The sequence below is a fragment of the Phyllobates terribilis genome, unplaced genomic scaffold, assembly GCF_046119375.1.
Source record: "Phyllobates terribilis strain yellow unplaced genomic scaffold, ASM4611937v1 Scaffold_8__6_contigs__length_399053987, whole genome shotgun sequence".
NCBI lineage: Eukaryota > Metazoa > Chordata > Amphibia > Anura > Dendrobatidae > Phyllobates > Phyllobates terribilis.
Window position 1 is genome coordinate 301,423,667 of NW_027362768.1, and position 12,591 is coordinate 301,436,257.

At 41.5% G+C, this 12,591-nt stretch overlaps 1 protein-coding gene across 3 annotated transcripts in view; it reads left to right on the forward strand.

Annotated features, from left to right (window-relative positions):
* Nucleotides 1–12,591, forward strand: part of VGLL4 (vestigial like family member 4) — a 97,159-nt gene that overhangs the window by 45,968 nt on the left and 38,600 nt on the right. Inside the window, exon 1 of one of the 3 annotated variants that reach the window (XM_073644507.1) lies at nt 7,071–7,643. The exons of the other annotated variants lie outside the window; for them this stretch is intronic. Coding sequence (XP_073500608.1) covers nt 7,562–7,643 — 82 coding nt within the window. The 5' untranslated portion in view covers nt 7,071–7,561. Of the gene's footprint in view, nt 1–7,070; nt 7,644–12,591 lie in introns of those variants that run through there. 3 annotated transcript variants of the gene reach the window in all.

Sequence of the window (12,591 nt, forward strand, 5' to 3'; positions counted from 1 at the left end):
TGTGTGTATGGGTGTTCATTGATGTAGCACTGGTGTGTATATTGATATAACAGAGCTGTGTGTGTGTATTGATATAGCAGAGCTGTGTATATTAAAGCTGAGCTGGATGTGTATTGGTGTAGCACTGGTGTGTGTATATTGATATAGCAGAGCTGTGTGTGTATGGGTGTATATTGATATAGCAGAGCTGTGTGTGTGTGTATGGGTGTTCATTGATGTAGCACTGGTGTGTATATTGATATAACAGAGCTGTGTGTGTGTATTGATATAGCAGAGCTGTGTATATTAAAGCTGAGCTGGATGTGTATTGGTGTAGCACTGGTGTGTGTATATTGATATAGCAGAGCTGTGTGTGTATGGGTGTATATTGATATAGCAGAGCTGTGTGTGTATGGGTGTGCATTGATATAGCAGAGCTGTGTGTGTATTGGTGTAGTGATGTAGCAGAGCTGTGTGTGGGAACATATGAAAATTGCCGTGGCATGCTAGGCTCACCGCTGTACTTATCCCTCTTTTTCTTTTTTTTTTAAAGTTGGGAGATGGGCTCAAGTCCTCACCTATTCTGTGGCTACGTAATAACTTTTAATTGTGGGAATAATCCTTGACACTGATTTGCTTTGTCAAACTCACAAAAGTCTAAAAGTTGAAGTGTTGGGTAAGATAGACAGAGAGATCATTGAGGTCCATTAAGTCTCCATAGTCTCTGAGCTTCCTGGACCCCTATGGCTATGACCTGAGGATAAGATCTTGGGGGTCACCCTCACCCTTAGTTCCCTGCTTTACTTTTTATTTGTATGGTTTTTCTGTTCCTATTTCTGAAGGTTTTTTCATTCTAAAGGCAGAATATAACATCTAAAGATGGCCTCCAAGGGGCGCTCCTTAACCAGGAGTGAAGATTTTGGTGACGTAAGAGTAAATACTGGATAAACCGGACATGTAGAAGTTTCTGTATGTTTTCCTTTAAAAAACGTCAGCGTGGTTGTGGAAAGCAATACGTTCTTCTGGAAAGGACTGGACTGTTATAACAGGTGCTGCCCATTACCCAACCTGTTATTAGTTCCTTAAATAGCCGACCCCATGAGGCTGCAATAATGCTCTTTCCAAATCTGGTAGACATCAGGATTTATGGCAGAAGCCAAACTGACTTTCTTCAAGTAGTCTATTAAGACACCGGAAATAAGAACGCAGTGCAAAGACTATGGCACGTAGGAAGCTCCTTATTCTTTGTGGAATAGGGTCAGTGGTGTAGCGAAGATTGCCAGCGCCCCTTAAATCAAATGCCCGGGTTAGAAGTATGAATACCCCTTACAAAAGTAGTAATGCCACTTTTTGCACCAACTCTGCAAAAATAATAAGTTATACTCTCCTAATGCTAAAGACCAAGTCCTCTTCTCCCCTGTACACAGAGTGGCCGGGCACAGGCGGAATAATAGGGATGTCATTGTGCCACCTGCATCGGGATCTTGTAGATTTACCACAGCCTGTAGCCGACTGTATCGCCGCCATGTTGATGCAGATAGTTCATAATGGCATTTGCCTGGAGATCTGGTGCACCGAGGCAGAAGTGTGGACTGATCTAGATCTTTTTCTGCATTTACGATGCCTATATTTCCTATATTGCCGATGCCTGTATTGCCGATTCCTGTATCTCTAGATTTCCATTTTTATTTATTTTTTTACATTTTGCGCCCCGGCCAACCCCCCCCCCCCCAACTCCACTCTGTTTCACCACTGACTTATTTTGTATTATTTCTACTTTTATATCATGTGAAACTGACTAATGAAGTGAGAGCATGACCAAGAACCACCACAGAACCCCAATTCATTGTTTGTTTGTTTTTTGTCAATTTTCTTTTTTTTTTTGTGTCTCGTTATTCGTTGATGGTTTTTTTGTACCAATTTTTTCAAAATGGCACATGCGGTTTGTGAATTTTGCTCAGTATAAAAAATTCTCTTTATTTGTCTCTTGCCTTTTTTTTTTATTTTTTATTTTTTTTGGTACCCTTTGTTTGTTTTTTTTGGAGCAAAAAAGTCAAACGCTCCACTAATATGTCATAAAGTTTTCACAACAATTTCAGATATACATAAAATCACTCCAGGGGAAGGGGGACTCTAGTACATTTACATAAAAAAACTGCGTTTTTGTAAAAAGTCAAAATTGGTGAGTGTTACGGAAACATCTGGAGACCACAAACAACGCCTACAATGGCAAACAAAGATGAAAAGAACAAAAATAAAAGGGCACGAATAAATAAAAATAAAACAAACTACAATTTAAAGGAATAAGGTTTAAATTAAAAACCTGCAAAAAAAAAAAAAGCCCAAACACAATAATTAGGCCCATTATTTCTTCTGAAGTTATGGCTCCTCACTACTTGGATCGGTGGGGTTCGGACTCTTGGCGCTCTTAATTATCGGCTGTTTGAAGGGTCGGCAACACAGCGCCATACAGTATGTAGTGGCTGTAAATGGTAGTGCTATTTACTTCTGAAGGAGAGGATAATAAAGTCCCGGAAAACCCCTTTAAGGAATGGGTTAAGGAACCCTGCCACCTCCTTTATGTGAAAGAGGAACCTCTAGAGGGACCTTTTTTTTTACCATCGTTGACTTGTTTGACTGCTCGGCCCACTTCTTGCCGGCCAGCCACCGTTTTTGACTAGTAGAAGTGTTCCTAATAGCTCACCAAAGTTTATTACTTTTCTGTGCCGGAATCGGTGGCCTATCACATACTTCATGTGCATATCTACATGTGCTAATTCCCACCACTGTGATTGCTGATTTAGATCTTCCCTATGATGACTCAACTACATCTGTATAAACATCTGCAATCTCTCAGTGAGGTCTCCTTATAACAAACCACATCCTGGTGTGTGAGCAGACACTATAAAAATCCCCTGCGCGGCTGCCCAGCTCCGGCCTCACACTTTATTACGCTCTGTTCTCTTGACTTTTCTGTTCTCTGCTGAACATCTCTCCTGACGTCCATGTTGGTCTACGCTGTGCACCTTCTTCAGATGCCGCCACTATACACTGCAAAACGGGGCAGGTTTTATTGGGCAATCTCCCTGCTATACTGCGAAGTAATAATTTTGGTTTGTGTGCCGCTATACGGGACTTGTGAATTTATTATAACAGGGGTATATGCACATCAAAGGGTGGATCCATCCCGCACAGGACAAGCTCAAAACCTGAGCTGCTGCGTGCCTCCTCCGAACAGTCCTGCCGATTATCACTGCATCAGTCATACTGTCCTCCTGCCAGATGGGGCAGTATGCCGGCTAAAAAAATGGTGGTTGTTTTACAAGAATAGGTTTATTTTGACCATACCATTTTGAAGGATGCAATAATGATGCCATGTTAAGGTGCCCATGGCTAACACTTTTTTTTTTTTTTTAGAACACCACCCCCTCCTCCTTTTTTTCTATACGTCCCAGTGCACATGAACACTTAGTTTGACAGAGTCTGCATCTGTTCTAAATTAGGAAAAGGTAGTAAGTTTCTTCCAGACACTTCTGGCTGTGGCCTATATCCCTGTAAGCACAGAATGACTGTTCAAACCATGACAGGCGCTTGGTGTGCCAAATATTTAAGTACACCTTCTCCATTGCTTGTTTTCTCTCAACCTCCACCCCTCCTCCTGTGATTGATAGCTCTGGTTTCATAAAGCCAGAGAAGGGAGGAGATAGAGGGGACAACAAGCAGGTGGGAGGGCGCACCTAAACGTTTGGCCACACTCTACTGCACAGGCGATTTATTTTGCAGGAAAACAGTCGTTTCACGTACAAGACCATAGATAATTATGGTATAGGCTGTGGTGATATAGGGGGATAAAGCGGCGCTCCTGCGCCTTTCTGTAGCAGTCAGTGGTGGCAGTGTGCAGGGGCTATGTTTTGAATGTAAGCCCGCGGCGCCGGACCGGAAGTACGTCACCGGTGGGGGCGTGTTACTTCCGGTCCGGCGCCGCGGGCTTACATTCAAAACACCACCGTCTGGCCCACTAAATCAGGGAACGCCACAAGGAGACCATACCTGACGCAGGAGCAAGTCAGGCATCCAATTCAAGATTCCTGTGACCCCCCCCCCCCCACATCCACTGGGAACCCATTGAAGCCGTGCACCTGGAACTTTTTTTTTTCCTTGATCCACATATTAAGCTCTAACATGCTGTCGAACCGCATAACAATAGCGACGTAATGATTAAGGCCGTATGAGAGGCAGAAACGTCTGTCGCCCTGAATCTCTGTTTGACTGTCTTATTCTGTTTCTAAGAAATGACCTTTGCATTCATTGGAGTGTGCGATGAAATAATTATCTATAGTAACTGGGCACCAGCGGCCTATTGCATCAGCACCTCAACCCAGACAGAGTGCACGCAAATCCTGCTACTCTCACGTACAAGACCATGCAGCCAATTGGAATAGCTGTGCAGTTTAGCAGGTGAAACGGTTGTTTCCTTGTTGAATCTAAGAAAGTCTGTCTGCACAAAATGACTGTTCAAACCAAGCACAGGCACTCTGTATACCCTTGGTGTGGCTGAATAGTTAAGTGCACCTTCCCATTTTTTTTTTGTCCCCTTCCATCCATATTTGCCCTCCTCTTCCTTGATTTGAAAGCTTTAGAGCAGCCAGAGAATGGCGGAAATAAACGAGAAGGTGGGAAGCTGCACTGACCTGTTCGGTCACACCAAGGGTGCACTGAGCATCTGTGCTTGAGTTGAACAGTCATTTTGTCCTGACAGATTCCTTTTCAGTGATTTGTGCAGTGAAAAGACTTGCGTGGCACAGGACTGCTGTTGCGATTTGGCTACAGCGTGTGAACACAGCCTTAAACAAGGCTATTGAGTGTTAAAGTTCATCATGTCCATTCCTACTTCAGTCTTTGGAATTTTTTTTCTCTTACTGCAGGGAATCCAACACTGTCAGCGGGGGCGTAATTAGAATTCATAGGGCCCCATTGCAAGATGAATTGGGCCCCCACCACATAATGACAGGAGACTGTTATAACTGGGCCCCATAGAATCTGCCACAGCGATAGTTCTACCAATTCTACCATTCTACCAATGGTATGGCAAAAATTGCAGTGTAGCTCTAGCCCCTTGGTGCAGTTTTTTTGTGGGGGTGGGGAAGAAGGCAGATGGAGTCACACCACATGTTTTTCCTGCTGCCAACAAACCTGTCCACATGGCGTCGAAGCCGAATTTAGCAGCTGTTTAATTACTAATCTGACAGGTGGCATTAAACCAACAGACCCTCCTGGGATTCTCTCTCTTCTCTGATTTTCAGTTATTTCATAAATGCATTAATGGCGGCTGTATCTTCTGGTCCGTGTTATGGCGCTGTTTTTCCCGACCCACTTGAGTCTCTTGACCTGAGCCATAGGCACACGTTATACTGTTAGTTCGGATCATGAGTCCAGCCGGGTATTGCAGCCATAATACGGGCAAAGAATACAGTAGGATAGAAGAACATTTTACCTCCATTTTTTTTTTTTTTTCAGCTTTTTGGAAAAATTTTAATAAGCAAACTTTTTGGTGAATATTGGACCCATGGCAGACAAAGTTTTCAATGCCTTTTATCTTTTCATTCTGAGCTGTCAAATAAGCGGAGTCCCAAGTAGGAGACCCCTTATCTGAAGTACACATATGCCCCAATAGGAGAGATATGTAAGGGCTTGTCCTGATGAGAAAAGGGTTAGATGTTGTTACCCATTGATCCTTTGTTTCCTCGGAGAACCTTCTTTCTATATAGGTCTATTCATATGGAGTAGAAGCAAATGCAGGTAGCAATCGCCATTCGGCCATGATGCAACCGAAGACCATGCACATGTTTTTTGTTTTTTTTTATGTCTACAGTTTCTTTATTTTACTTTTTTTTTCACTGATTCATTAATAAGAACCTAAAGGTTATCCAAAATCTAGAGGGAAAAGGCCAATAGTAAATGTAAAATGCATAAAAAAAACACAATACCACTTCTTTCCAGCGCTGGTACTCCAGTGGTTCTCCTAGTTTTTGTTTGCAAACGGCCAACTTGTGACCACTTGTCAATAAAAACTAGGAGGACCACCGGAGTATCAGTGCTGGATTTGTGGAGGAAGGAGGGAAATGGTAGTTTTTTTCTTTCATGGGTGTGGATGTGTTTTACATTTGTTGCTTTTTCATAACCTGGATAAACCCCTATTAAATGATTATCTGCCTTGAGGTGACTAGAAACAGAGGCAGCCTGAAATATGTCACAAAAATGGGCTTCCTAAATTCTGATTTAAAGGACTTTGGACCACTTGAAGGAACACTATTCAAGACGTCTCCTCTCTAAATCTGTAATCTCTATTCTGCCCAATGTCGTTCGAGGCATTAGTTGGCAGACCTCTATTATGGATTTGGAAAAGGAATGAAGAAAATGCATTGGACCACTAATCTGACACTGCGTACATGCCCAGTGAGTCAAAGCTTGGTGGCTCAGTGTTTGGCACTATTGCTTTGCAGCTCTGGGGTCCTGGGTTCAAATCCCACCAAGGACAACATCTACAAGGAGTTTGTATGTTCTCCCTGTGTGTGTGTGTGGGTTTCCTCCGGGTTCTCCGGTTTCCTCCCACACTCCAAAGACATACTGATAGGGAATGTAGATAGTGAGCCCCAATGGGGACAGAGATGAGGTCTGTAAAGCTGTGGAATACGATGCAAGTATAATCTTTCCTAAAGTGTTTGTGGGCAGATGGCATAGTGTCCTGGTATGTATGTGGTAGGTGAGGATCGTTGAAGCCCCCGGCTTGTAACCTTAGTTTTGCACAAATGGCGAACAACTAAATTACTTTTATCTTGTACAAAATATATTTTTTTAAAAATGTGTCTGGCTCCATAGATTTCGATGACTTGCAGTAGAAATCCGGCGTATTGTGTTGGACAGGTTGCAGTAATCCCTTCCATTTGTATATACCTGTGTCTGACCTGGGGGAGGGGGTTCGGGCTCTGCTTTGTGTCACTCTCTTGCTTTGACACAGTCTCCTCTTACAAACACTCTGAGCATTTGGAGGAGGCTGATCTTCTGCTGAAAATATCCCTGACATGTGAGCCGCTCCAGGGAATCACTGAGCATGCTCCCTCCTCCCAGGCTGTTGGAGAGAGGAAGCTGACTTACATTGGAGTCATACCAGGCATAGGCTGCGTGTCAGAGCAGTGAACTTGCAGCAGGGCTGTGAGAACTGACTGGCTTTGTCTTCAACACTATATATATAATATATATATGTTTTTTCCTTCTTTTTTCTTTCACAACCTGCAGAAAGTAACCACGGTCTGGTTTAGCCAAAGACCACCCCCCTCTTTTTCTTTTAGCGTTGCCAAGGCAGAGCCGTCACCCCTTCCTCTAAACGGATTTCGCTTTGATTTTTCATGTACTTTTCTCGGCTTTTGTTGTTGGAGGCTGGGCCTTTCGGTCTTGTGAAATCTTAGGGAGAGCCGGGATCTGTTCCGAAAACTGTTCGCTGGTTCTGTCTTTTTTTTTTTTAATTTTTTTTTTTTTGTGGGTGAAGCGAGAAAGCTGGTCTTTCCTGCAAACCCAATAATAAATGCTGTTTATGAAGATGGATCTGTTGAACTACCAGTACCTGGACAAGATGAACAACAATATTGGCATTCTGTGCTATGAAGGTAAAGTCTACCCCTAACCCTTAAGTCTACCCCTAACCCTTAAGTCTACCCCTAACCCTTAAGTCTACCCCTAACCCTTAAGTCTACCCCTAACCCTTAAGTCTACCCCTAACCCTTAAGTCTACCCCTAACCCTTAAGTCTACCCCTAACCCTTAAGTCTACCCCTAACCCTTAAGTCTACCCCTAACCCTTAAGTCTACCCCTAACCCTTAAGTCTACCCCTAACCCCCACCTAGTTTAGAAGTTTTATCTTATTTTTCGGCAGTACACGACTGGTTTGTTTATTTGCATTGTACTTCGTTATTAGGAAAGTTTGCAGCGTGGAGTTTGTTTACTTGACTTTGTGTGTTTGTTCTTTTCTCAATATTTTGTTATCTTTAACTGTTTTTATACCCATGTAGAATTTATATAATTTAAAAATTATTCAGAAAGATGTATATATTTTTAAACGTGTCATCTAAGAAAGGATGCTTCAAACACGTTACATGATATATAGATTTTTTTTTTTTTTTTTTACATTTAGCTTTTTTTTTTTTTCCTATTTGTACAGCATACTGCCAACCTACTGCTATTTACCATACAATCAGCACATATACATTGTGTATGTGCAAACTTTTTTTTTTTTTTTCTTTTTTTCTTCTGGAACATTAGAGGTCATAGATCACAACACTGAACACAATCCTCCCTTTGTCTACTGTCCTACTTCCTGTCCAGATCTGCCATTGAAGGATGTGTCCTACACACAAGTCCCTTGTGGAACGTAGTACATTATGCCAGACTACTATTTTTAAATAACTCTCTGAATTTGCCTTTTTTTTGCCCCCTTTTTTTTTCTCTCCTCTTTTGTTAAGTTGGATTTAGTTTGTGTGCACTTTTTTTTTTTTTTTTTCCCAGTTATATTTTTTGTTTTCGACACTCGTGTTTTACCTCTGGTAATTAACTACATGGGATAGCTTATTTATTTTTTTATTTATTTTATTCACTTTTATAGCGCCATTAATTCCACAGCGCTTTACATACATTATTGAAATATAGAACTATAGCTTGAAATTTATGTAATTTTTTTTATTATTTTTTTTAGAATTTTTAAAGATATTTTAAGATTAACGTTTAGGAACTTGTTTCTTTTTTTGTGCCAGTTTTAGTTTGGATTTGCAAACTTGATTAGATTTAAAAATAAAGCAAGAACAAAAAGTATATATATTATTTTATAACCAATAGACTAGATTATAAATGATATATTTTAATTACTTTTTTTTATACTTTTTTATTAATAACTTAAGATTTTTTTTTTTTTTAGGTAAAGGTTTTTTTTTTTTTTGGCACAAAGTTTAAATTGAGCACTTTAAAAGTTTTTAATGTTGTGGAAATAGTTAAGTTTTAGCTGTACGTGCAGCTCTGGAGCTGGGAAATGGCCTAGTACTGGGGTGGGGGGATACAAGACAGGCATCAGTGAGTTTGGCAGTCAGCTCCTCATGCTGTGACCATATGCAAACAGTGCTTGCATTTCTGCACACTCGCACTACATAGTCTTTCTGCGCTCTCAACTTTTTTTCTCACAGTGAACAAAAGATCCGTGAAGGAAGGGATACAATGCAGGCTAGCGGCTGGTGGGCTTTTATACAGAGGGTTCTCGTGTATTTGATGGACTTTAGTACAGTTTTTCTACATTTGCTGCCTATTTTTAATTTGTTCGTATTTGGAAATTCGTCTCTATTGTGCCAGTTTTTCGTTAAGGAATTCCATAGTCTCCTTAAGGTGACTTTTGCCTGTGTAGAACTAGTTCTTTTTCGAATACGGCGCTCCAGTACAAAGTATCTGTCTAACCACTGTCTTTATAGGAGTTTTTTTTAAAAAAAACCCATACAAAGTGCATCACTTTAAAAAAACAAAAAAACTATTGGGTACACTCGAAATGTGGGACGTAGTTTACTAAAAGCCAGATTTTTAATTTTTTTTTCTTTCTCGTCCCGCCTTTCTGGAATGTTCTTCGTTCCTTGCACTGTTTCTTCACATTCCACAAATGTAAACAATGCAGCTGGGGAAATTCTGCAAACCTTGTGCATTCCTTGCACTTCTCGAGAACAGGAAGCAGAGCTCCTCCCCGTGTGCCGCACTGACCGGCCCTCTTTAAGAGGAGGGGGTGGATAGGTAGGGCTTTAGAAAACTTTTGAAGTGTTTAAAACTTCCTTGTGTAGACTCTTTACCATGCAGTAAAACCTAATGATTCCACTTTTCTAGTATACGGTAAATTAATGTAATGCATATAAACAGAATGTGTGATGTATAATCTTTTAGTATTGCTTGGTTGCCTTTTAAAAGTTGTATATACCTTTTGAGCACCATTTTGCGGTTTCTTTTTATAAAACATTAAATTACTTTGAAAACCCATTGCTTTACTTATTTGGCTTTAATCCTGAGTTACTATTGTTCCGCCCGGAGGAGATGGTCAAGAATCTGATAATACTTTCCCTCCTAGGAGGTTAGGTTATTTTTATTTCATACATACATTAGATTGCTGATTTTTCTGTTGTCAATATCCCAGGCCCTATAAAGTAAAGAGCAATGAGAGATTTCTGCTCTGAAGCCTGCAGAATTGTGAGCACAGCTCTGCTGATCCAAGGAATGGATCAGGATCCTGTACAATAAAAAAAAATGGTTTTCAAACCAATAGACTGCTATAATATGCTTGTGTGAACTGGGCTAGAAGATCTACTTTGTTCCGGATTGAGATTAAAGGAGGGGGGAATGGCTGTTGTTTTTTTTTATTATTATTATTTCACCGCCGAAGTGGTATCGCTAATGTCTGTTCCCTGCACATATTAAAATACTTACCAGCCACAGTCTTCTGCTCTTCCCAGCGCCGCTCTGGTCCCTTGCCATCATTTTGTAACCACAACTCCTGACTGACCGGAAGTCAGAGGTAACAGTCACAAGCTCTCAATAGAAGTCTGAGAGCCTTGTTCTGTCTCATAGACTTACATTGAGCTCGCTCAGAAAACACTGGAGCGATCCGACATGTTACATCCTGCAGAAGACCGACCGGAGCAATGCCGATAACAGAAGATGCGGCTGGTAAGTATATTACTAGGTGCAGGGAATATGCATTACTGATACCACTCCATGGGTCAATTACCAAAAAGAAAACAAATGCAGGAGCGGTGCTTTTAATGGGTTCGTCCCACGATAGGAAGTTATAGTATCTCACTGATTGCAGAGGGTCCAACCGCTGAGACCCACCGCAATCTCAACAACTAAGCTCAGGAACTGGGGTCTGCAGAACCTCTGTCTTGAATAGACCAAATAATTAACCCTCTACTCCATCCATTGCTTTCTATGGTAGTCCCATAGTCAAAGTGCAGCGCTTGGCTATTTTCGGAAATCCCATTTCCAGTGAATGGAGTGGACTTGGAGAATGCGTACCTCTTCTCTATTCAAGATGGGACTCTGCAGTGTTCGGTTCCCAGGTTCTCGAGAAACCTTCTTGGGATCCCAATGGTCAGACCCTAGCTTTCAGTAAATTTATCTTTTTTTTTCTAAATGGTGGATAATGTGCAAAGCTGTCAAAAAATGTTTCAAAAGACTGGTATATGCGATTGTTATGCGTAATTGGTGGGAAAGTAGCACTCTGATATTTTTGAAGGATCATTGGTGGCCCATATTTTTAAAAAGAGGAAGATCTTTCTTAGCTTTGTACCTCTTATGGGAGTATCACACTTCAGATTCTGGATTGCTTTTGCACCTTTCATTACTATTTTATTTTTTTTTTTATCTTATTCCTCCGACATAGTAGTATCACCAAAAAAAGAAAAAAAAAGCTGCGCCTGTCGGGAGCAGGAAGAGGCAGCTCCTCTCCTGGTGTCACATGGCCGACATTTGAGCCATGAGGAGGAGGGGGAGGAGGATGCTGAAACACAACATCTGTAACTTGTTTTTCAAGGAAATTCAGTTTGTTGGGTTTTCTTCCCCCTTCTCTCCTCCTCGTTGTGTAGTTATTGGTGGCTGAGAGTTGGAGGAAGGCAGATTGTGAGTCAGGTTAATATCACGTTTGTAATGGAAGACTTGTAGATATGGATCGCTGAGCGCTGCAGTTTCTAGTTTCCCTAATTATAGTTTGTGATTGCACGAAAGTCTGGAATCCCACAGGACACTGTCCATGTCAATGTTTATCCTCCTGGCAAATGTCTCGCTCCAGTAAGACCATTACTAGTGTCTTTATGTTCCCTTATGGTAACATGGCGAAATGGATAATCATTGATGAACTCTGCTAGACTATAATTCCTGTGTCTGATTGAAATACAAAAGATATATATTCCCACAGATGAAATGGGATGAACTTGGAAGGGACAAAAAGAGCAATAGGGTCTTATAGGGGTAAAAGGTGTGGAAAGAAAACGCATTAGCGCGCTCACCTTGTTGGGTTGTGTGCACACAACCGCTAAGAAGTTTTAGGCTTCTGCAGACCCACGAGAAGGAAATCAGAAGTGCTGGAATGATGTGGGTTCACCTGCACTGCCAATCGTAGATGGTAAGAAAGAACGAGAGTCCGAAAGTAAATTGTTGCTGTTTATTAGTCAACGCGTTTCGAACTCAATCAGGACAAAACCACGGTGCAGGTGAACCCACATCATTCGAGCACTTCTTATTAGAACAGTTGGGTATCACGAGCTTAAAGGTTCATACATTCAGGCATGGAGACTGCAGCAGTGCACAGTCATATAATTCCTCAGTATGGAGCTGAGCAACCAGTGCACACTGCCGTACTGACTCCATTGAGTGCTGAGAGATGGGGCATTATACTCTTATACTCATCAAGCCCTGTTACTTCTCCGCACTTGGGTCCTGGGTGTAAATGTAATTGAAGGCCACATCTGCATGGAGCTAGTTAGTTCTGTTTGCATGCATGGGTATCCTTCAGGTACTGTCTCTTCCATTCGTACTCCAAAA